Source organism: Hirundo rustica, chromosome 12 (assembly GCF_015227805.2).
Source record: "Hirundo rustica isolate bHirRus1 chromosome 12, bHirRus1.pri.v3, whole genome shotgun sequence".
Lineage (NCBI taxonomy): Eukaryota > Metazoa > Chordata > Aves > Passeriformes > Hirundinidae > Hirundo > Hirundo rustica.
The window spans coordinates 13,383,331-13,409,752 of record NC_053461.1 but is presented as its reverse complement, the minus strand read 5'-3'; the positions used below and the strand labels follow the sequence as shown (position 1 = coordinate 13,409,752).

Sequence of the window (26,422 nt, the reverse complement as noted above, 5' to 3'; positions counted from 1 at the left end):
CCCAGAGGGACACAGTCAGGCCCAGCGGGACACAGCCAGGCCCAGAGGGACACAGCCAGGCCCAGCAAGACACAGCCAGGCCCAGCGGGACACAGCCAGGCCCAGAGGGACACAGCCAGGCCCAGAGGGACACAGCCAGGCCCAGCGGGACACAGCCAGGCCCAGAGGGACACAGCCAGGCCCCGCAGGACACAGCCAGGCCCAGCGGGACACAGCCAGGCCCCGCGGGACACAGCCAGGCCCAGAGGGACACAGCCAGGCCCAGCGGGACACAGCCAGGCCCAGAGGGACACAGCCAGGCCCAGCAGCACACAGCCAGGCCCCGCGGGACACAGCCAGGCCCAGCGGGACACAGCCAGGCCCAGCGGGACACAGCCAGGCCCCACGGGACACAGCCAGGCTCCGCGGGACACAGCCAGGCCCAGCGGGACACAGCCAGGCCCAGCGGGACACAGCCAGGCCCAGCGGGACACAGCCAGGCCCAGCGGGACACAGCCAGGCCCAGCGGTCCTGTTTGCTGCTGCCTGACCAAAGAACATCGGGCAGTGTTTCTGTCCCGTCTCTGCCAGGGGCGGAAAGGGATGCAGGAGCAGAGTCAAACCCTCAGGGGATTGCTGAGATGGAGGAGGCAGAGCCATGCTGCCCAGCCAGACTTCTCTGGGAGCTGCCAGGCAGCTGGGCTGAGGAGCAGGGATGCAGGACACTGCTGAAGCCCAGCGTAGCGCTCAAAGCAACATCCAAGCAGTGCTCGCTCAGGCCTGCACCCACCCACACTGGCACTGCCGGGGTGCTGCCAGCCACAGCCAGCACTGCCCCACAAAGAGGTTTCACAGGTAAAACCGCTGCCCCTTCTCCCAAATCCAAGAAAGTCCTTCCCAGGGTCCAACAGTCTGGGGACAAACTTTTTTTTTTCTCTGAGAATCTCCTTGGACAGCCTGAAATGCAGACCTAAGCCCTGGAAGCATTCACCTACAAGTAACAATGACAAGCTGGTAATATTTAACACCATGAAGAAAAATAAATAAACAAAAGGAGGGAACAGCTGCAGGCAAGGCAATTTCCCTGCCATCCCTGAGCACTTATCCTCCGCAATTCAAGTTGACTCAGAGGCTGAAGTGCCCTCTCAGCCCTGTGCAAAGGTGCTCACTGCCTCGGGCAGGCTGACATGCGGGGCTCTCCCGAACATCTCTGTTCCTTGCTTTCAATATCCTGCATGCCTCAAACAGGACTCCACACTTGGGCAGAGGGAACTAATTTTTCTGTCTCACCAGAGCTGCTGAGCAAACCCACCGCCACCCCCTCCCCTCCCCAACAAAAGGGAGAAGCAGGTGGGCTGGTGATTGACACACACGTCTTCCAAATAGGATGAAGCCTGCAGAATTCACTTCCACAGCATCCCACAGTCTTCTAGAAGAATTGATCAAATCAGGAGTTGTCTAAACCTCTTAGCAGCAGTCTGATAATCAGGGGATTTTTTTAACTCTACTGCTGTTGCACGATGCCAATGATACGTACACTTCTGGTATTTTCTATTTTCTGCACAATATCAAGAGGTCTGTGATGTTTTCATAGCTTTTATCATTCCAAATTATGAGTAATTCTATTGAAGTCAAGGCAGCACTACGACCTCTTCGTGAACAATTCCTTTCTTTCTAATCCAAGTAGATTGTGACCACATCTGCATCTCCAAAAAGGAAATAAACAAATAATCCACATTCTTCAACTCATCATAGCTTACGTGTGATAAAAAGTGTGCTTAAATAATAAATACTAAAATATATGTGATTGGCCAAAGTTCAAAGAGATTCTAATCAAGAAGTCATAATCACAGCAAAAGGGCGCATTTAATTTGACTGGGTCATTTTTATGCAGAAAAGCTTGGTTGACAAAACTAGAAACTCAGTCACAGGACTTGATTTCCAGATGTGGTACACAAACCTTGACACTGGATTTCTATTTCAGAGCTGCCTCTATATGAGCACTCTGCACACAGCGGGCCACAATGAATCCCAGAGAGCCTTGGAATACACCAACATCCCTGCATTGACAGCCAATGACTACCCATGAAAGAGCTGGGAGGCAGAGGCACATTTTGAAAAGTGCTTTCCTCTCGAACTTAAGAAAAAATGTTGCAGTTAAAATTAACAATTTAACTCTTTCTAACTTTTGTGACCTTTTAGTTACAATGATGGAATCACTTTAGATGCTGGATTAAGGGTCCGTGCATAACCACAAAGATGGTATCCCTTTATCAAAGGATGGCAGGAGAAGGAAGCTCATTTTACACTTTCAAGGATTTTTGTGCCATATGCTGACAATATTATATTTTAATAATTAATTGTTCATCAAAGGAAAAGATGAAGAACAGGGATGCTAAATTCAAAGTTATTCAAATTGCAAAAATGAATAATGCATAACTTTTATATTAAATACACACTGTATTAAGTAGTCTACATTTCATCCAACTCTGTCTTTCATTTTTAAACATTTTGAACTACAATATGAATAATCAAGTAAAGGAAGCTTATTTAGACAGAGAAATACCTTATTTGAATGCAAACTGGAAGTATCCGACTATGATTAATTTTTGGTTATCAATTAGGGAGGGTTTTTTCCTAAGCACTTGGGAAGTCATAGTCAGCTGTGAAAAAGAGTATTTCTCAAGGAAAAGGTAGCTTTGCTAATACACAGTTTAAGTAGGGCAGGGTGTACTCGATCTAATTTTTCATGGCTACAAGCAACGCTCTAAGTTTTCATTAATGAATGCCAAAGATTAAAATGAAAAAATACATATAATTGGATTAAAATGACTATTAAAATAGATGATAATCAATTGATTATGCTTTAATAATGTAACACTTTTGAAAACATATCATTCTTTTGTATCTCTTGCCATCTAGATGCATGGTGCAGAGTTTTAGCAATCGAAGTCACAAAGATCTTCACAGGAAGCTTAAGAAAAAAAAAGGGATTTCAAAACTCCAGTGCATGCCTGCCATATCCTTCAGGAGAATATTGAGACAGTAAATGCCATGAAATTAAAGTTCCTAAGAGCTTGAGATAGTTTTGAAAATGGCATTTTGAAGTCATATAATTTTAAAGATTTCACCGCTAAGTCAGTTATTGTTGTTGGTAAAACTGTAAGGAGAACAATTTCCAGGCTAAGCAAGAGCATTCACTGATAATCATAGAAATATTTTTTATATATACATATACGTACACACGCATGTGTGCATATACAGAGTTCCTACTAAATGAAAAAGAACAAGGCTGGAAATAATAACAAACCTTTCTTCACTGTCTTTTATTACCAGCTCCTGTTTCCTGTTTTACAGTGCCTGGGATGGGCATGAGCTGTGTACAGGAGCCTGGGATCAGACTGAGCGCAGTGAGGGGTTTCTAGGAGGAAGAAAGTGGAAAAGGCTGGAAACGACATGATTGATGAGACAGCGTTTGCTGACAGGTACTAGGAAATAACTGGCAGACAAAACCAATAAAAGACAGCAAAGCAGATGTCTTCACCTGCAAACACCTGTGAATCACTGCAATCAATGCTGCAAAACTGACCTATGAGCCGCCTACTCGCTCTCACACATAAACCAGAGCCCTGCAACGCTCTCTTCTGTTGCTCCTTGTCCTCCTCCCATCACCTCCCAGCACCTGAGCGCCTAAATAGAAATATTAACAACCAGGAAAGCAGAGCCCCTGAGATCCTGCCCCTGAAATACAGAGCATGCCCCTGGGAAAGAACTATAACCTCCTGCTGCCACCAGTGCTCCCAGGTGATGCAGCAATGAGCAGTATCCAACATCACCCCACTAATGCAGTTTTATGCACAGGTAACAAACACCAATGCTTTGTTTAAAGCGCCAAGGCTCAGAAAAACATGTTCATTCTAATACCTCAAAGGTAAAAATAGCAAACACCACAGATTCACTGTTGACCATTAAGACAATGAATGTGGCATTTAAAATACTAAGTGTTCCACAGTATGAAAGGACAATATTGTATTTCAGCTCTTACATTCACAAAAAACAATTAACTGAGCCAGCTGGTAACATATTTGACCTTCTGAGACAACATTCACATCAGCCTCTTGGTCTGTCTCTCACAACAGCAACGTGAAAAGTCACAGCCAGCATATTCTTTGTTTGGGCTGAGAAATCTCCCCAGCATTTTGCATGGGACAAAGGGCCATTTTCTGAACAACCTGACCCAAAGGCAGAGCAACTGCAGACATGCTTTTAAAGCCTAACCTATTTACACTCCTTGTCAAGTCATCACCACTAGGTCTAAACTAATACTAAATTGTGCACAACTGAGCAGAGGAAAAAATCAGATGTTAAACCAGACACCAGCAATGGATCTCCACCAACTACTTTTCACAAGCTGGCGCCAACAAATATTATACTGAAAGAGCCATCAGCTGACCATGCTGCCTTCAAGGACTGACTTGCTAAAATACAGTCTGTAAATCACTGGATAAAGACAAACCTGAATCTTACTAGAGAAAGAGGCTTCTTGAGATATGCACAGCACACAACTATCTGTGATCAAAACTGTTTTAAATCTAACAGGAACTTGGATTGGACATCACAAGAAAATAACTATATGCCAAGTCCATTTATATCTCATGGAATGTTTTGGGACTTTCATCACGATTTTCTGTAAGAAAACAGGAACTTGGCTGCATTGAAAACAATATCTTAAAATGAGCTTATCTCCAAAATTAACGTATGTGCAGTGCCTGATAGGTACCCAGCTACACTTTGAATAACTGAAGTCTGCAACACCAATATGAAGAGCTTTGAAAATCTCCCAAATTTGTTAAACAACGTTATTGCCAATTTCATTTTCACGATGAGCCAAGACATTCTAAAGCTTCTGCATTCAAACTTTTAAAAAGCAAACACACAAAAATAATCAAAAGGACGTCATGTCGCACACCACTGAGCCAGAACTTCTCAGATAAAGCAGGCAGCAAAGCACAGCCAAGGACCAGACTCATGGGGGTGATTTTAAAGATGAGATTACAAATGTTATATATTACTTTAAGTGAAAGGATCATCAGATGAGTGCTTGCTGTGTAAATCCTGCAGGAAGAGCAGTGTCTGACAGTCCTCTATACTCAGGGTAATTCTTGTCATTTATTGTGCAATTATTTTTCTCACTTTTATTTAGGGTTTTGTTTTTTTTTTTTTCCCAGAAGAGCGTCTGCTGAGCAATGTAAGGAGATGTAAGGACACAGAAAGCACAGCATGGCAGGGAGGAGGGAAGTGAGATAATAACACAGTCCTGCAGACTAATTTAATCTGAGACAACCAGTGAGAGGTACAGAAAAACAGGAGGAAGGAATAAAAAAGGCAAGTCTCTTATTCACAAAAAACTATTTCCATGCCACGTATTGGTCTCAGGCTTAATTTTTCTCACTGCCTTTCTTAAAACTGCTTAGGAGGAAAAGGTTTAGCTGCAGAGAAGAGGTCTTAACTCCCTAAGGAAGGAAAATGTTATTCTGAACGTTTCATGCTTAAGCAGTGTTGATGCAGAGCAGCTGTTGGCATTCTAGACTGGGATGAGACTTCTCCAGGTTTCACAAAACCTAACCTGAGGCAGAGGTACATGAGGCTGGGCAGTCAAGGAAACTGAGGAATACAGGATAAGCACCAGCAAGGGAGGAAAAAATGACAGAGTTTAGAGGAGAAGAGGATCCCTGGAAAAAGCTGGACTCTGGCAGATGCTAAAGTGAAGCAGAAGTGCCCAGAGGAGCATGGATTGTTCACATCTGCTCCAGCAGAGCCAGAACAAAACCGCATGTTCTCAGACTTCTCTACCCCTCATTTTGCAGGGAACATCGCCAAAACCCACCAGCATAGCACCCAACTCCTCCCTGCAGATGATCTTCAGCATCAGATTTAATTTTTAACTTTTATAAGTGCAATATTTTTAAGTTTAAATTAGTTTTTCCATGCAATCTATTAATTCTCTGTCAGCTTGCTGGTCTTTACTCAGCCATGACCAGCACTGCTTTCTGCAGAGCAGACAGGTGAAGGACCAGAGATTTCCAACACTTCCACCATTTATTCCTTTAAGTGATGCAGACCCCTGCAGCTATGCACAGAGCTGCCCTATATAAAGGTGTGAACTTATCACCTCTGCTCTCATCTTCATTTCCCACTTCCCTCCTCCTCCCCTTTGCTCCACAGCAATCGTGTCCTGGCCCCTTTCACAGGGCTACTCTGACTGTGAACACAAGAACAGATCAGAAAACAAAAGAATATATCCAGCTCATCCCCGAGGAAAAAGAAATGCTCCTCCACATTTGGTTCTCTGCTTAACGTATGGTGCTGCTCTCCCTTTGATGGCCCTTCCTTGTTCCAAATTGAGCTGCTGCTTTCTTCAGAGTTTTATTTTCAAAGACGAGGTCCCACAGTATCATATCTCACCTTCACCCCTCTCTCCCCCACCCTTCTTCTCTACAACCCCACGATATTTGGTGTAGAAGGCAAACAGCTTGTCAGGCGGTGTTATGGTTGAAGTTCAAAACAAAAGAAAAAATGTGTCATGGTGCTAATGGTGTTTTCTTGTTATTATGCCTTCTGGTGTGATAGATCCACAGGGTAACTAACACCGTCTAGATTGCTTCTTTTTTAGTGCTGATTTATTTTAACAGGTTATTCACTGATTTTTCACCTAGGACAACTGGAGAGATGTGCAACATACTTATTCTCTATCCTTTTTCATTATTAAAACAGTTGTTTCCACTGTATCTTGGTAAGTTCTCCCCAGCAAGACCAGAAATTTTAGTAAACACTTGCCTGACCACTTCCAGCCAATCTCAAGGGAGATCCAAGACTTCATTCTGCTCCATACTGGGTTCCAATTACAGCTTTTTAAGACTTTTTTCCAACCTCACTTTTAAATAAATAAAGGTTCCTTTCCTCCCCTCACCCCACCTCATGTTCACAAACAAGCAACAGATGCCATTGATTCACTTTGTACCTAAGCTTTTGATCTGGTAGCACTTTGATTTTCAGAGCTCTTTTTTGACAAGGAAGGGAATAAGAGCCCCATTTTTGTGACACTGAGCCTTTTCTGCTGCAGTAATTTATTTGTGCTCTAATAATTTTCTGCTGATCAGTGTAGAATCTTGATGACAGTCACAGAGAACAGGACAGAGGGACAAAACCATGGTTTCCATCACTCTGGAATCTTTTCCAGGGGCCTGGGGTAGTATGGGCGGCTGTTCCCTCTGACAACACTTCGCCTGCACAGTAAAAAAGGCCTGTGATCCTGTGCAGGCTGGGAAGAGGTGAATGCCACACAGCCTCCAGCACTGGCTGCCGCCCCAGGACTGACATCAGGGAAGAAGACCCATTTTAATGCTTTCCAGGCAGCTGGTAAAAACAAGGAAAAGGCTTCTCTAAGAGGCTTACATACAAAACGGTACCAAAAAAGGCAAACCAAAGACAGCAAAGGTGGGGAAAGCAATGTTTCTGTGCAATAGCTCCATCCTACCAGGTGCTCCTCTGAGACCTTTGTGTGGCAGGCAAAAGCTTTCGTAGCCATTTTAATGCCAATCATCTGTATTATACATAACCTGATATTTCACAGTCCCCTGTTCTCACAAGAGTACAGTCTTTCCCTCTGAGGTCTCACCAGCCTCCTCAGGCCTTGCACAAGAGCAGCTCCTTCCTGCCCTGAGATCCTCAGCATCACGAAGAAGGATGAGGAGCAGAGAGGGGCTCAGGGCAGGGCACCCAGCTGAGCACATCAGCAGCAAAATGGGCAGAAGAGTCAGATGTGCAGCACCAAGACTGCCCCATGTGTGGTGCAAACACAGCCAGGCACCAGTGACTTTTTACCTATGATCCAAATTCAATGAACAACAGGCATCATCTGTCTTGCCAGGATCAGCACTGCTAAAGACCTCTCCCACCAGCTCTCATGATGAGAAGAGCATTTGTAGAGGAGCTAAAAAAGACCCCCAGCAAGCAGAGCTGAACAACACTGGCAAGTCAGCACCAGAAATCCAAATCCCACCTGCTTGTACCCCTTCCCTTCTCCAGGGAGGGCTGCTCACTCCCAGCTGTCAGTCCTGGCTGGGCTCCGTGGCAGACACGCTCCCCACGTGCCCTGTGGCAGGGAAAGCAGGAGTGAGAAGAGTGGGCACCTGGCTGGCGGGAGGTGTGACAAATCCTTGGCAGAGCACAAAACCAAAAGCAGTTTTAAAATCAGCATCAAGCATTTGACAGCTCCTGTCAGAGCCTCCTCGGTGTTCCTGTGCTGATCTTCGAGGGCAGGTGCAGGAGCAGGGGAGAGGTGTGGGAACATCCTGTCCAGCAGGAAGAACATGGGGCAAACCCCAAAGCATTGTCATAGATCAAGACATCATTGGCGGTTTGGTACACCATGGTTTCCCTTCCAGATAAGAAACTTTATATGGCTGCTAATGAAAAATTAAGTTTAATGTGGCCATTAAGATTCTACAAAATTATGCCTAGAGATGAGGAAACAAAATCAACTAAGTAGCAACTAAGCCTGTATTGATTTTTATGTGTATGTTTCTCTATCATTGTTACTAAGCTGGTGACACTGTGAAGGGCACAATTATTTATGTTCCATCAAATTAGTAAGTAATTCAAATCCCTGATGAAATATCAAGCAAAAATTGCTTTTGCTTCTACAGGAAGTACTTCTGACTTTGGAAATGTTTGCATAGCCCTGGAAGGGCAATGTTAGAATACAAGAACTTCAAAGGAGAAAAAGAAAAAGGATACAAAAAAATTAAAAAAACCCTAGCTCATCATTCATGATTAGCATCTCTCTATCCACCTGAGTGTTACCAGATCTGCCACCACTATGGGGACAGGCCAGCTTGGGAGCCCTGTCCTGGGGTGCAGAGTGGAGTTCCCATACAGGACCAAGCCTTCTAGTAAATGACAAAATGAGGATTTGTGTGGGTGCGGCATTCCCATGCTGAAAACTGAATGAGTGCTCTGCCAGGTGGAGGGAGAGGGACAAGAAAACCTCAACGTTTGTACGTATTCTTAATTTTTACATTACACGTATGTGCCTCTGTATTGTGACAACCCCCTAAAACCAACACAGTAATGGAAATGTTATAAAATGCAAAGAAACTTAAGGTTTCAATTTTGCCTTCTTTTGTTGGATTCCTGCTTGATCCAACCACTCTATTCAAAAGCCTCAAGAGTTTTCCACTGTATTTGAGCCAAAAAGTCCATGTTGCCTTAGGGTCCTAGTTGAATGCAGACAAATGGAAGGCAGGAAGAAGCTTTTCAGATAAATTCATAAAACTCTGCTCATGTAAGATGTAAGTAAATTGCATCAAGAAAAGAAATGTGAGAATCTGGAATAAAACCCTCACATCTTTACTATTATTCTATATAATAACATTAAAAGAGAGATATGATATGAGAATTCTTCACTGAAGCGTTCTATCAACATTTAAATTAAAGAGAATGATCTCTTTCAACAACCGCTTTGCAGGAGGAAATTCCTTTACTCTAACCACCAAAAGAGCCTTAGAAAAGGCCTTTAATCAGGGCCTTTGAAACAGGAAGGAAAGCATGATTTTCCTCTTTTTCTTCCTTAATGTTTTGAAAAGGAAACAAGCTATTGAAATATATCAAGTGATTTCCTTTACTTGAAACACTAGCAGACTTCTGTGCATTGTGTGCAAAACAAAAATAAACGCCTTTTATCCACCCAGATTTTGCTGTGGCTAAGACAGCACGGAGATGGAGTGATCCTTATGTGGTCAGGGAATCACAGCCTCGGGACCAGTCACATCCTACCCAAACAATTAATTTTGGGAACGGAATAATCCTCTTAGGAGACACTGGCGTGATTATCCAGGAGTGGCTGTTTAGTCTGTGAGCAGCAAGACAGGGAGCAGAAAAACCTGATGAGGTGGCTAAAACACTGTGTGCTTGCAGGGGGTTGAGAGTCTTGGAACAGAAAGCAGGTAAAGAACAGAACTAAAAAGAGATCCCAGTCCAGTTAAATGGCAGCTTGCCTGCAGTGTCAAATTACACAGACACTGAAAAAAACCCTCGCAGCCTAACGCATCCCAGCTTTGCTTTTGCTGGCCTGTTTTGTTATCCAGCAGCAGCTAGGTAATAACTTCTATTTTTGTGGAAAACCACACCAGTTTTTCAGCTCAGCATGTTGTTTTTATTTCACAGCAGAACATTGCAATTTATAATCAGCAAAACCTATGGAAAATTCTCTAAATGAAGGAATTTATGGCATGTTATCATTTAACCCGTTTCTCATTGTGTTTGGATTTATTGGCCTTCCCAGTTGCAAAGTTAAATGATTCTGAAAGGAGAACAATTAATCCAAAATCCTATTTGTTTTAATCTAACACTGTCAACTAGTTTTAGGCTTGCAGTCAAGAGAAAAAAAAGTGTCTGTTAAGCTCTACAGCACCAGCTAATGTCTAAAGACAATCCTCAGAAAAGGTGCAAAGATGTTTTATCACAGCACTATAGATGGAACAGAGATTTATTATTGTACTGAGCACCATTCCAGAAGATGCCTTTTGAATTACAATGAGATTATTAAAACTTTACAAATCATTATTTTAAAACCTGACAAGAGTACTTTGGGAACCGGAGCATCTTGATGTCATTGCTGATGATGCACTACCTATGGTAAGGCTTCAGGAAAATTCCCAAGTAAAAGACTGGTTATAAAAGTATAAAATATATTAATATTTATTTTAGCACCTGCTGTAAGTTCAAGGATAATAGGTATATGCATCAGAACAGCTGAATGATCGTATTTATGCCAGCATTAGAAAGATGTTCATCTGCTGCAAAGTTTAATTAATTTTCATAGATAGTTGATTTTCTGTTTCATTATCAGTTCCCTAAATTTGAAAGACAAATAATTTATTAACAAATAGAAACTTCAGAGAGGTGTATTTTTAGAGCAAACAGAAGATAAATAACAGAGTGAAGTATCCAGCCTGCCTTCGAAGTTCTAATACAAATGATAGATTGCAGCAGGTTGTGATTGATAACTTATGCATTCTGGAGCACTGACTGAAAAGAAACAAATTGTTTACTGTTCACCCCAAACCATTCTCAGGTAACAAATGACTCTGATCTTTACCAATCAAATAACGGCTGTGATGCCCTTAAACATCGGTGAATGAGGAATGTGTAGGTTCACTGCGTCCTTCCAGGGGTGACCTGATCCCTTAAGGACAACATTTCTGCCCCCTCTCCCCTTCCCAACAAGTAGAAAGTTTAAGCAGCTACTTACCATGATGTACAACGCCCTTCAACCCATGGATAATGGGATCCAGTGCTGAATTGTCCCTCTGACTGACCTACATGCAAAGGATACAGGATTGGTTACATCTACTCTGCATTAGGCAGAACAGTTTCAGTTTACTCTTCTAACAAGAAAAAAACAAGATATTACCTAACAAGCTGCTTAGTTCTCACATTTACAACGGCTCTTCATCAAATGCCAAAGGTACGTGGTGTCACGAAATAAAGTGAGGAAGGGTAAATTAAAAAAAGGTGTCCTCTTTAAAAGGTTAACCACATTATCAGCCCTGCAAAGCCTAAAAACACAGAGCTGATTTCTCTCCTTCTACTCCTGCTTTCATAGAGAATTGCTGTGATAAACAGAAGTCATCTCAGACTAGCTCATTCCTTACCAACACGGCCATAAATCTGGTGCTGCCGCTGCAGCCGGGGAAGCTGGACCCCTTTCAGCCCTAATGGAGCTGGGCCTTGGCATCTCATTGCTGTTCATATCTTTACATTTATTTAATTTAGGGTCAGTTGGACAAAGGAAAGGCAAAAAAAGCTCTGTGAGAGGACCTAGAAAAAAAATCATCAATTTTTGAAGTGTAATTGCCTGCACTGCCAGACCAAAACCTGTAACATTTCTTCTATCACTCAGAAATTGCCCATGTCCTCCATAACACAGAGATTCAGCATGAGAGAGAGAAGGGAAAGGCAGCCGGAAGGATTAGCCCTGTTGAGCTCCGCGATTTCCAAATTAAACCCATCATTTCAGTCACTCACTTGCACACAGCCAAGGAATTTACAACCAATAATGCAATTTTTTTTTGTTTTAACCTTTTGCCTCTTCAGAGGTATTGTAGGAATAACTCACAATTTCTGTGAACATGTTCCATTATTTAAGATACTTGCCAATTTACTTTTGGGAGATAAATACTGCCATATATCTTATTCATGGGGTACATTCTTCCTTTTTTCCCCCACCAGTTGGCCTCAGAACCTGTGCAGTGTTGATAATTTCTGGATGGACAGCCCCTAATGGGAAACACATCAGATGCAAAAGACCTGTTCTGTATTTTACTGCCTGCTGATGACCTCAATGTCATGAGGAAAAACAGAGTTTAATCACATTATGGCTGTGTATTAATGTATTTGGAAAGGAGTGGAGACAAAAGAAGAAAAGCCTGAGAAGGGACCTTGTGCCCAGCAGGGAACACACTGAGCTATGAAGGGCAGAACCAGCTTGGAGCTGTTCCTAGGAGGAGGACTGACCACAGCACATCCAAAAAATGTGCTGTGAAAATATCACAAATTTTAATAGCCTGACAAGGAAATTGGAACACATTGCCCAAGTTTCACAAGCACAAGCACCTCTCATCTCGTCCTTCCTCCCCATAGCTAATTAAGAATCTTAGAAACCTCATTATCTTCTCGGCCAACTGCATTGAGATAAACCACAACAAACCAATTTTCTGTTTTCTGTTTACTTTCCCTATGAACTACTTCGCTGTGTTCAGGACACATTCTCCTGCACTTCTCTAAAGACAAAATGGCTTGATGTTGGAAATGAAAATCGAAAATCCTCATCACAGTACTCCACAACTTGCAATGATCATCTAGGGCAAGAAATGCAATAAAATTATCAAAGCAGGAAAAGCAGCTTTGAAATATATACAGCTCAGATGTTACTGGACACAACACCATTACCCTGAAGGCTGCAAGCTCTTTGAAGCGTGAACTTTTATATGCCCAAAGGGGTGCTCTGTACACTCTGGATCCTGTATAAATAATAATCACAGGACAGTGGACCCAATTACCCACTTTGTAGGTTCTGTCTGACATCTGACAAATCAAAAAGAAACACTAAAAATACAGAGGCTGTTGTGAGACACATTCCTGCTTCTTTTCCATTTATCCAGGTTTCTCCAACCATGGGCACCTCTGAAAAGAAAACATAATTAAAATGCAACCAGCATTTAAGTACAAAAACATAAGAAAATCTTGCTCTGGACTTAATGTTTTATTTATTGCTGCCTAACCATAAGTGGTGAAGAGTTTTATTTCATTTACTTTGGTTTTATTTCTGGTGACAGCTGCAATCAGTTTGAAGAAAGCAAATAGACAGAAAGGATCATAAAGGTTAGAACTCTTCCTTTTGGGATTTTGTGTCAAAGTAGATCAATCCTTAACCTCAGCCCTGGCAGCGCCCCATTAATCTGAGATGGTGTGGCTGTATAGATCCAGCCATGCAGCCTCTTTGATAGCACATTCTGCAAATGTGCTGTGTTCTTCAACAGCACAAAACTAACAGGCTCAGGATTTCTATGGAGGCTGGAAGGCAAACGCTCCATGCATCTGTAATCTCATGGGATCTCATGTTTCTTTAAAAACCATATTCAAACAAGCACCACTCACAGAGATGTCAGTTCAGACCTGCATGGGATGTAGCTTTATTTTTCTTCCAGATGCTTTCCTTCTTCTTACCTTACATTCACACACAGTTCTCTCACACTTCAGTACAACTGTTTCAGGATCTTGGAAAGACCATCAGAAAAGTGACCAAAGGTTTTCTCATTTTGTGGAAGGCTTCGGACTTCAGAACAAAGTTTTCTTACATCTTTTTCTTCTTCAAATTCTTAAACAACCCAAAAAACCCACCATGAATGTCATTTTTTTTTTCCTCCCCCACTTCTTTGTATCATTTTTCTGCCTATGTTCACAGAGGAAATCAGGTTTCTGAAATCCAAAATGTCAAATTCTATCCCTATTGCTGCACATCTCTGGTTTAACTGGCCTGCAGCTACCATGCTGGTTGAGATCAGAGATTCACCCATACAAGAATCCTGTCTCTGATAACAGCTGATACTTAAAAGACAGGAAGGGAAAAAAAAAAAAAAAAAAAAAAAAAGCAGAAGGAAAAAAGCAAAAAAAATCTCCAGAATAAGAAGTGTCCTTCTGACCTGCTTTATGATTCCATGTCAGGAAGCTTGAGCTTATATCCTCCTACAAACCGTTTTTAACTCTCTTTGTTATATATGTGTTCCAGCCATGTATTTTTTTTTTAGTATCCTATGAACATATCCTGAAGGAAAACAGCACTGAATTATTCAGATTGACCTTATATTCCACATTTCTGCTGATACCTTGGAGAATTAGAGAAAGATCTCATATCTATAACTGGCTCTGGGCACGTTGGCTTCACCCAACACACATCTGCCTAAGCTGGGCAAAGCTTTTCTTTTCCTGTGAGTGAAGAGCCATGAGTTTCTCCCTTACTCCTTCAAGACTTTATCAGAAGAAACACCAAGAATGACAAATTTCTTAAGCCACAGGAATTCCAGGCACAAACACAAGCCTACAATGCTGCAGAGTGAATATTAACAGACAGATGGAAAAGCATCCTGAAATTGCCCTAAAATACCCACAGTACTACTACTACAAATGTTGTTTCCTGTACAAGATGTTTTTGCTCAAAACTGAGTAACACTCTATAGGTCTGCAGTAAACAGATTAAATAATGCTTGTGTGCATCATTTATAATTGAAAAATGCCTGTAATCCTCTTCAGCACAAATAAATAGGTAACTATCATGCTAAGCACAATGGAAAAACAAACACAGAGATATCATTAAGCAGTTTCCTGTGCTAACAGAGCTCTCAGCATAGGGTAAATATCAGATGAACATGACATGAAGAAGCAAAATCTCTTGTTTACTGTACCCCTTGGGTGACTTCAATACCTGGTGCACATGCCACTCTGAATAGAGAGAATGGCTTGATGTTAATGCAATGAAACAAGACAAATATTTGCAATATGGGAAAAGGCAAGGCACAAGTGACCCCATTTTACAGTCATAAACCAGATACGTTCTTCACATGAAGTCATGGTGGAAATCATCCTCTAGACAGGACAGATTTACTTACAGCTCCTGCATCTGATGCAGGGACTGCGAAATTATTCCTTCTTCACTGAACAAGGCTGATCAACCATGAACCCTATTGACAGCAGTGTTAATGCCTCTCAGCAGCACAACGTGCTGTCCCTGTGCTTGAAAGTGCTGTTTGCACTGCTGCACCCCTGGAGGCAGGCCAGGGAGCTCAGCTCCTTCTTAGGATAACATTAATACTCCAAAGAGGGCGGTTGCAGTGACCAGAGGACAGACCAGAGCACCTCGGCCAGGTTGGCCGTGCTAGCCCAGCCACCAAGCCACAGCGTGTGGAAACAGACTTTACTGGGCAAGGTACGAGCCCTGTGCTGCAGCTGTACTGAGCTCAGCATGTCCTCGTGAGTTAAAAAACACCAACCCGTTCTCATTCCCTGTCACTCACTGTAGAGCAGCCATAGCTCTCTGTTCTGATTATTTTATAGGACAAACTCAGAACTTTCTGAAGACCCTGATTTATCAAAACTCAGCAGACTCATAAAGTGTTAAAATTTATACCACATGCCATAATTAAAGCCATATGCTAAAGTCATGTAAGTAATCCATGACCTGTCTTTCTGCTGGAAACAGTTCTATAAAGCTGAAAAAAAAAAAAATCTCAGGCAAAAATACGGATCTTACCATGCTTAATTTAGAAATAGTAACAAATATAAACAGGGAACCCCCCAAATACACACTGGGGCAATTAGAGAGGCCACACAGCAACATCAGATCTTAACTTTAAGACCCCTGTCCAAAGAACAAGACACTCCCTATTGCCCAAAGCTCCAGACAGCCTCTCTGAAACCCAGATTATCCTTCCACCAACAAAGGAGGTCTGGAGGGAGCACCACAAAGCTCTCTAATGATCATTGGTATCACCTACCTTGTGAGAAGTAGGTGAATATTAATCATTTGAGCAGATCAGGAGTAAGGAATGCATTTTCCTTTTAAAAATATGTTTAAATAGATGTCGTGTGGAAGAAAATGGTGTAGAGAAAGAAGAAGAAAACTCACCTATTTGGGCTGATACAAAATATAAATTTCTCTTTCGTTTCCACCTTAAAAAATATCTGGCATTTAGACATTAAACTGTCATAAATTTGCAGCAACTGCTTTCAAGCTCATTAAATGGGCTCACAGACAGTATTGCAAAGCATCTCAAAGTGAAGGAGAATGCCACAGTCGGCTATATTGAAAGGTGAAATGACATGCATTTTGTGAAAGGCAGAGGAAAATGAATGGCAACAATTTTGTGATACAGTACCTGAGCCTTTCCCCTCTGAATAGTGATATAATTTACTTTTCTCTCCCACTGCAACATTTGGCCCTTGACTTGGAAACTAAATCTTCAATCTATCAAGCCTTACCCATCTGCTAAGTAAAATGGCCAAGAAAATCTGCATGCCTTGAATTCGATATAGCCAGCTGCTCCCAGAGTGCTGAGCATTAACATCCAGAGACCATCCTCTCATGCTGCAAAGGCCGGTGTCTGCCAAGGATGAATGACTACATACTTAACCGTGGCAGCTGAAGCCAGTGACAATGGCTGACACAGAGAGATGCCAATGTGTCAAACTCTACTTTCAATTACAACAGTGAAAGTCGGGGGTAATATTCCCCCAACTGTGCGCCTTCAGCTCCCATACGGCCTGCAGTTAAGATGTACAACTCACCAGCCAAAAACCTAAGCTCCAAGCACTCTGTACAAACAACTAAGAAAAAGAAAACTATTATGAATTAACTAGGTTGCAGAGATTAAATTGTCTTGTAGGGTTTCAGGACAATCAACATGGTTAAACAATTTATTCTTCTAGCAGCTCAGTGATGTTGGACAGGCGCCAGCCCCCAATCTCTATGGGAAAGGATCTGATTTTCAGTGGTTTAGAACAGAAATTAGAAGAATCCCATTAATGCGAACACTGCGCCACACAATATGTATTTTAACATCACAGCAACAGGATTTAAAGAATCCAAGATAATCACCATCAAAAGAAACATTCTTTTCTCACTAAAAGGGAAAGCTCTATGGATATTGCTTTTGAAACTCATCAAATCCATGTCTTCAGGGCCAAACAATTTCAGGGCTAGCTCTCAGCTTGGGCAGGCCCTACTCCTAATCCTTCTAAAAAACGATGCTTTAACCTGCATCAGTCTGCAGCACTTGGAAAGGATCCTGGCTTTGTGTCCACACCCTTCTGCTCCGCACCAACTCCATTGTCCCACCTCTTGCTTCTCACCCCTTTGAAGTCCACACTGTAAAATCTGATTGTGGATAAATATCTAGTTTCTTAAACATTACTGAATAAAAGGAAGTGAAAGATTTCAGCCGGATCTGGAATGTGGATGAACAGATATGAAAAGTTTACATGTGCTTTGCTTTGAAATAAAGCAGGAAATATTTATCTGGAGTTTTCCAGGAGAACTGATGGGTGAGAAGGGATACTGGTTGACACAATAGCACACTGAGCTATCTGTGAAGCCAAGAAAATGCCTAGAGAGCTCCCGACATAATGATAAGCTAGATTAGGTGCCCTAAGTTTTTCACCTTCACAAGCACTAAATGATCCAAGAATGATATATTCCTGCTCCTCCACAGATGATATTTTCTTCCATCTCCCCCATATAAGCTATAATTGCACATCTCCCATATGAGCTGATGCAAAAGGACAAATCTGGCCAAAAGCCTGCAGCCTGACAGAGGTAAGCAGGGAGGCAGAAGGCATTTGCTGTGTAATGAATGGACTGCCCAAAGTAAGTATCCTGCAGAATATATTTGTAAGGGAAAACAAGAAATGGAAACAGACCCCTCAATACTTCAATTTTCTACTCATGTGTAAAACCAGAGAGAATAACAGGTACCCAGGCAGGATGTGACACTGAACCTTACAATGGTACATGCACTATTTCACACAGATACTACCTTGACCTTTGATTTTTTTAAACAAATGTGCATTAGAGCTGATTTTGTCTTTGCCTACGGCAACTGGTTTCAGGTTTAGGGATTTGAAGGCAAGCTCTGCTGAGTTAAATTTGGGGTTTGGCCTTCAGGTATTAATAATCCTGCTATGAATGAAAATACAATGAAGTCATAGAGGTGCATATGCTGGAGGAGGGGATGTTCCTAAATGTCTCATTCACTATGTTATTTGAAGAGAAAAAAAAAAAAGTAGTGAGTCTTCCAATGATTATTCTAAAGAGAGTAATGGGTGTGCATTGATCCTTCTAGCTAATTCCACTTTGAATAACATATCATTCTGACTGAAAGCTTGCTAGTGATGTATTAACTTCATATTTCACTACAGCTTTGAAGGATATCTACAAGCAGGGTATATTAACTAGCAGTGCCAAAGAGGAAGCTGCACTTTTTCCTTTACTTTTTTTGAAGTCCACAATGGTTTTAAAAGCTATTGAACTGACTTTGAGGTCAGGTGTTCTAGCTGTCCCTCATCTTTGGTTGAGTGCAATGAAGCTGTTTGCAACCACTGCTCCTCACAGCCTTTAACTCAGCCCCTGGATCACTTTGTACCTGCTGCCTCTGCGCCTGAGTCAGTCGCAGACATCCTGGGACTAGGATGGGACAAAGCAGGTTATAGATCAGCAACTTCCCCTTTCCTTACGTCCAGTGGGGATGCTTGAAAACACAAGGAGCATAAATAGTCGCTTTTACACCACAGGTTGGCTGAAATACCAGTGTCATAAAAAGTGTAAAGCACTGGCTACCACAGAGCACTGAGCAGAACCTGTGTGTTGGTGCAACCTCCTGACACAAGAGACTGTATTGAAAAAAAGAAGCAAGACCATGAAACTCCGAGGTAGAGTTAAGTCTGCTTTATAGCTCAGAGTGCTCTGTTTGTGCACGCTGAGTTCCTCTGTTAGCAGAGAGGAGCATTGATCGTGCATTGGAACCTGCTGGCACGGCTGACTGGAGCACCAGGCTGAGGAAGACTCCGCAGCTCCCGCCCTGCAGCATTTCCTCCATTCACTATCACAAGATTTGCCACCAGCAGCGCGGTAAGAAACAACAGACAATGTACTTTCCTTTCTTTTTGTAAGGCACTCTTTTTCCCAAACTTTGACTTACTCCATCGCGGAATTCATTCATTTCCCCAAAGCATTCTTGCACAAATGCAGCTAATTTACTGCAAGCGAACAGCACATTCAATTAACAAATTACTGGAAGATCTTTAATACACATATATCTAAGGAAAAACAGAAGATATGTTCAGCCCACAAGCACAATCTGATTAGAGCAATAGAATATCTCAGATACAAAGTTCTGGAAAAGACAAAAATGTAATTGCAACACAGAGGAGAGGCAGCTTCAGTGGCAGCTTCTCAAAGCTGGGAAAGCTTGATTGATAGACTTTACCATCTGCAGCTGCGCAAAAAAAGGCTACAGTAGCTGCAAGTTTATTTAAAGCAATTTCAGTGCACTGAGCCCACTTGTTCTCCTTTGAGAAAATAATATGATTTCTTCATAGAGCATGTAGTCTATTTATTTAAGCAGCAGTGTGCAAGATCTCTCAATCCTACCAGCGGTTCAGCTGGAAAAATGACACACCAGGGGGTAACATTTTATCAGGATGGAGGCTATTTTATAAAAACTGCCATCAGGTATAAACGGTTCTCATCCTCCAAGTTAAAAAAAAAAGAAAAAATTAAAAAGGGGAAAAAAAGAAAAAAAAAAAAAAAAGAAAAAAAAGTTGGGTCTCTTTTAGAGTTTTCACAGTTTGCTCAATTTACAGTTTTTAGGTAAAAATAACCATTTTGACCTAAGCAGGGAGGAAAATGAAATGGTGTGATGAAAAAATATAACAAGCATTACAGCCAGATCATCTTACAACACCCACTCCTTGATGTACAGCTTCACACATTTGGAGAGGCTAAACTCAAAACTGTGAAACCACAAATGGAAGTTAGCTCTCATTTTCTTCTGCTCCTGGCTTGAATTTGGTATAAAATTGTGGAAGTGAGGAAAAAAACCCAACAACCTCCAGTTTTTTTTTTTTTTTTTTTTTTTTTTTTAAATGAATTCTGATGGCTAAACAGGAAAAATTCCTGGGCAAAATGCAAAGGCTGAAAAAGAGCAGCTCAAGCTCAGATGGACATCTGGAACTCCAGCATTTTGCAGGGGTTTAATTTAATTGCTCCAGCTAAGCTTGCCTAGGATGCAGCAGACATTTCCAACCTTTTCCGCTTTTCGAGCCAACACAAAGTATTTTGGTGAGAGAGGTCACATCGATCTCTCCCTTAAAATAAAGAAAAGGAATCATCTCAGCTTCCCAGCATCTTTCATTCATTCTACAAGAGAAGTGCTGTCTTTTTCTCTCCCAGCACAGCCTTGGGCTCCCTCCAGCCGGGCAGTACAGATGACTCAAGCCAGCATCTATGAGTCACAAACACAGAGGATGCAGAAATGTCAATTAAGTCACACAGTCACTTCCCTAATGACAACCACACCTCAGTTCACAATTAAATGAGAAATCCAGTGAAAACAAATTCCTGTAGGGCAGATTCTTTTTTGTTTTTATTCTTATGCTTTGAAAAATCAAATTCCCACACAGTTTGTTTGCCGCTCCTTTTACCTTGTTTCTAAGGAGGTTGGTGTAAACTGGCAGCCCAAAACTGCAGCAGGAATTTTTGCTACACCAAATTCCCCATTTCTAAAGCAGCAGCCATGGGCTGGGAGGGGTCTCGAGCTTCCAGCCATCTTTGTAGTACAAGGATCCAAGTTAAATCAGAGTTTTTCATGAATACCTTCCAGCACAAAAGGACAACTGCAATACAGTCTTGTATTTGTAATTTTCTTTCAAGTAAGTTCTTCCATCTTTACTTACCTTTCTGTAAATTTTCAGTGTCATATAGTTCTTGCAGGTGTGTGCAGCTTTGCAAAATGCTATCAACAAATCACGGTTTGGTGCTCATAGTACCTAAGGCAGAAAGCACCTGCTAATCCTCAGTTTCCTCACTTCTGACTCCACTTTCATGTCTGAGTTGCCTCCCTCTTCCATCACACACCTGCCACATCCTCCTCGCTGTCTCTTTCCACCCAGTGAGCTGTTTCTGTCTCCTCAAATGTTGCAGCATCCACCCTTCCGAAACTGTTCCACATCCCCCTGAGCATCCTTCCACAACTCTCCCACCTCTTCCTCTCATCCTGCCTCTGCTCCCCCACCCCCTGAGATGTTCTTCATGGAGACAGGAGAAAGAAGTAGCTTTGGCTGCTGAGGATGGTGAGTGGCTTTGTCCAGGGGAAGCCTGGATGCCAGACAGGGTGCCAAGGGTACCAGCTGCAGCACTGCCAGGGGCTACTGAGCCAGTGGGAAGAAGTGTGGGGGCATCAAGAGCCAGTCACAGGAATGTCCCTGGGCAGTCACAGCAGGAGAACTCCAAGAAGCAGGTGAGAGAAATGAGGCAGTCCATCTCAATCTTCTTCAAGCCACTGAATTAAGAGTGGCAGGATGTGGCCTGCATTTTTTTTTTTTTTTCTCAGCTACTTCTAAACTGCTCAAGTTCCTGCAGCAACAGAAGAACAGCTCAACCCCCCCGTTTCACCTGGTGTAACACTAGACAAAACCAGTGAGGATCATGTGTCAAGATGTTTATTTTTCTCTTGGTTAGCATGACCCAACAACTCACTCGGTTCCTTAAAAAAATATTTCAACAAGTATCATGGCTCATGTTTAGAACAAATGGGGAAATTTTGTGCAGAAAAACAGCACTTAGAACACAAGTGCATTAAAAGCCTGGCAAACATTCAGTTTGTGGCGGCAGTTTCTTCCTCTTGAAATACAAAGAAATACAAAAACTAACATGACATGTGTGCTTGTTTCAAGATGTTCTACATTTCTGCAGTGGCAAAGTGATTGCTATTCAATCACTGCAAGTAGGTGATAGTCTTAAAGTCACAGAACTCCTCAGGATCCTCTAGCCTTCATGCCTCTGCTCCATGGGCTTCTTACAGCTTTCCTGTGCTCCTGTGGAGCATGACCCATCTATGGAGGGCATTTTCAAGCTCTGTCTCTGGTCAGGAAGCCCTCCTCCTACACAGGGTATAACTTCAAAATTGCCAATATCTAAAAATTTCAGGGAAAACTATGAGAGAAGTAAAATACAACTGAACAAGATTTAAAACAGAACTTAAAACAGGGTTAGAACAAAAGGTGCTCTTTGAACAAGTCTAGCCTGACCCAGAAGAGTGAAGATGCTTCCTGCAGGTGAATGTACAGGAATGCTCTCGGGAAGATTCTTCCATCTCATCTTCTCCTCTCTGAATTTGCTCACCAGAAAACCTGGCTATTCATTCGTTTCCTTATTTTCCTTATTATTTTTTCTTCTTGCACCCAGCACTGTAACTCCTGGGTGTCCACAGCTCATGAACAGTGGCTGTGATCTGATCACCGGTGCTGTGGCAGGTCAGCTGGACCATCCAGGCTCCTGGCACATTGCTTTGCCACAGCCCCAGCTTTGGTGTCAACCTCTAGAAAAGTCTCTTATCTCTCTTCTTAAAAGAAGAGAGATAAGAGACTGGCAGGCTGCATGGTCTCTTGATATCACCACCCTCATACAACCACCCGCAACTGACACCACAACCAGCATTTTTTCCCTGCCAAAAGCCTGATTTTCTGGAGGGAGGTAAAGAGCCAAGGCTCTGTGAAGGCAATCCACAGAGGTTTGGCACCGAGGGACATCTTCACTGCCAGGCTGCACAGGCAATCGTGCCCAAAGCGCCTGAGACCCAACACAGTTGGAATTCCAGCCCAGCTGTAACAAGCACACTGGCTGCTGTGAGGATGAGAGGCTTTCCAGAGAAGCACCACAGCCCAAAAGCTTCATGCTGGGGCATCCCATGTTCCCCGGAGACTGCTCTGTACCCCCAGCACACCAGTAGGATGCACCTGCACTTGCAGCTCTCTTTACGCTCAGATTTTAAGGGGGGTAGCAAATATATATGACAATGAAGGCATTAAAAAATCTCCTATTTTTAGGGGCAAGACACTGTCTGTCTCAGTTATATGTCTCAGATGCAATGCAAGCAGTAATGAAGGAAGGAAGAGGACACTTTCTAAAAGACAGACATAGGCTGGGCACTTAGGACACAAATGCAGCATTTAAAAGAATCGCTTCTGACACAAGAAGAGCTGACAGAGATAATCTCCACAGTTCAGCATGAATTTATACAGTCTTTCAACAACTCTATTAGACAGGTGTGGTGGCAGCCAGCTGTACTGCATACACAGACCAAGCTTCTCTAAAACCTGAGTGCCCATATGGCCCTGCAGCACACTGAGGTGGTGCCCAGGCATCACCCTCCTCTGCCACCACCATCTGTCCACAGAGAGGGATCAGTACCAGCCTGAGGGGCAGTGCAGAGCTGCTCTAGATAATGAGCGAGTTCAGACTCCAAAATGATGAATGTTCCCATCCACAACACAGGGAACCCCAAACAGTTCTACCCAGACAGGTTTAAAAGCCAGCTTTACTTCTGGCCTTTAATTCTCTGCAGAAGTTATGAGCAGAGACAAGTCAAGCCATAAGGCAGGGTGGGCTGCATGCTATTAGGAAGGTAAGCTTATTAGCTGAAATGTAATAAATCTCTGTAAATATCTGGAATAGCAGAAGGCAATAGTTTGCCTTGCCATATCACCAGTAATGAGCTGGCAAGAGGAGAGCATTCCAAAACGTTAACCTAAAGCTTAATTTGACTGGTATGCACTTTGGGAGAGTACTTAGTAAGACTGGTTCACCCAAGATGGGGAACTATCTGTCTGTTCATGCCTCCCATGAAATGCAGGACAATATAAAAGAGTGTGATTTTAGCAGCTGAGATACAAAATGATGAGAAAAAAAAATTAGAAAAGTGATTGAGGCAGTCTAATCATGTTTCACAGAAGTGCATTTCAAATTATGTTAGATATTTTTATAGGATCTAGATATGATAAAGTAGGTTTTCCAGGTAGCAAGGCAGGCAGGAGGGAAGAAGGAGTAAGAAAATAATGAAATTATTTTCTTATTTTTTACACAGGCATATGGATATTGCCATACAAACCACAGATAAAACACACCAAAAATTTTGCTAGCTTAGCTCTTAAGGTTATGGAGCTTTGCTTTCTAATCAACACTTACACATAAAGCTGTTTTTAAATATTGATCTGATATCATGAGCCCAAGGGAAAATAAATATCAAAAGGGGTGATTTAATTCAATCTTCCTGGTTCCTGCATAACCATGATCCTATTTCTTCAAAAACCCAGAAAGCAGTTACTTAAGTGAAGCTTACAGATCAGCTAATATATTTACAGCCTTAAAGTAACATGGGACACACTATAAAATACACCGAGATCCAAAGTTAATCTCTTTTAGCAATATTCTTGCAGCAAGTAAAGATGAATTTTACGGTGAAAAAAAATCCACTTTATCAGGAACAAGACTGAGCTTTCTAATAACCAAGCTCCTTTCTAATGTGGTACATCATTTTACTTTACTCATAAAGAACACTTTGCCAAATCTCCAGTTAGGCTTCATTTGATACAGCAGAGATGTTGCAAAACCAATGCCCCCTTTCAGAAAATCTTTTTAGACTTGATAATGACCGCATTTCAATGCATTTTTGATGCACAGAAATGGTACAGTTACAATCAGCAGCTAAATACTGTTCTGATGGTGTCAGCCAGACAGCTTTTCCTTGGCTCCTCTGAGCTGTGAAACAGTTGCAAACACCATAAGCTCATAGGAAAAATCCTGCTCTGGCAAAACTCACTATTCAGAGGTGCTGAACAGATTTAAGCAATCTTTATTTAACATATTTCACTTTTCTGCATAGAATAAGGTGGTGATTGGCATTCTTGACTCTCAGCTATCTCCAGCAGAGCATAAGAGCACATCCCAGCTTCTGTGCTGGTTTTGTTCTGCAAACTCTGATATCAGCACACCTGGACTTTAAACAAAGGGAGGTTTAAATTACTCAGAACAGGACCACTGAGCTCAGTTGGAACACATCACCTTAGTCAAATCAGTGTGCTTTTCAGTGAATCCCAGATGTAGAAGATGTATCAGAGAGCTACTATAAAGTTATGCTGTAAAATGGCTCCCAGGTTTACACACCCGCAACTCCACCCCATAAACTTGAAGATTTCTGATTTAGATTCATAGGAGGTAAAACATCAGGTACCAGGATTGCTCTGGGCAAGCTGCCATCTCAGCTGTAGTATTATTTTGGGGGTGATCTGCCATCAGCATTATCAGCTAACCATCAGTTATACATATAAATGTCTACATCTGTACAAAGACATCAAGAAGAGACCAGACTAGATTATGATTTACTTTCATTGCCTTTTTTTTTGACCTCTGGAATGAAAACCATGGGCTCAGAATGCTCTCAATAATCATCTCTCCCACAGTCATCCTGCAGCACAGAAACTACAGACGACAAAACCCAGCAACAACTCAATCCTCTGGCAGTAACTCGTAGCACTGGATTTCCAGTAATTTAGGACAAATGATAAATAAATTACTGAGGGATATTTTCCTGCATGCTTGCTCTGCATCATGTGCAACACTTAGGAATTGCACAAGAAACCACACGTATCACTGGTGCTTACATGGACACGCCAACCTGACACCAATCTGTGTGACCCTGAAAGCTCCCAGCCGTCCTCTTCTCTCCCTTGCATGCCTTCACGCTTTCCCATCACTTCTGATCTGGGAGAATACTGACATTTCAGCCAGACCTGCTCTGTGACTCGACTAAGGCTGTACAGTGTGGGCAGCACAAAGACACAGTCAGGATGACTGTGTAACCACCTCACTGACTGTACAAAAAAATGACACGTTCCATTTATTTGTACAAAGAGAGCCCTAAGTGATTCTTACATCTCACAGCAATCTATTAACAAAGAAAGACTTTGTGAATGGAGTATCCGGGTAAACGCTTCAAACAAATACATCAATTATGCATAGTCCGTGTACTTTTTCCACCTTAGGGATCAAACTGGAACGAGACTAAAGAATTCCGTTCTATTTGTATTAAAAATGTATCGGCTGCTGTCCGAGAAGGTTTTCCAGAACATTTGGTATGCTACCCAGGAAATTCTGTCTGAAGCTTGTATTGTTTATTCTTGCCAATACAAGGAGAAACGTGGCACTGTTATAGCTGAGAACTGAAGTAATAATTCTTCAGGCAGAACAGCTTGTATTTAATAACATTTTCATC

At 42.2% G+C, this 26,422-nt stretch overlaps 1 protein-coding gene across 1 annotated transcript in view; it reads right to left on the bottom strand.

Annotated features, from left to right (window-relative positions):
• PTPRG (protein tyrosine phosphatase receptor type G) overlaps positions 1-26,422 on the bottom strand; it is a 395,690-nt gene that overhangs the window by 100,623 nt on the left and 268,645 nt on the right. Inside the window, exon 6 of the mRNA XM_040076808.2 lies at positions 11,293-11,359. Within this exon, the coding sequence (XP_039932742.1) occupies positions 11,293-11,359 (67 nt within the window). The remainder of the gene's footprint in view (positions 1-11,292; positions 11,360-26,422) is intronic.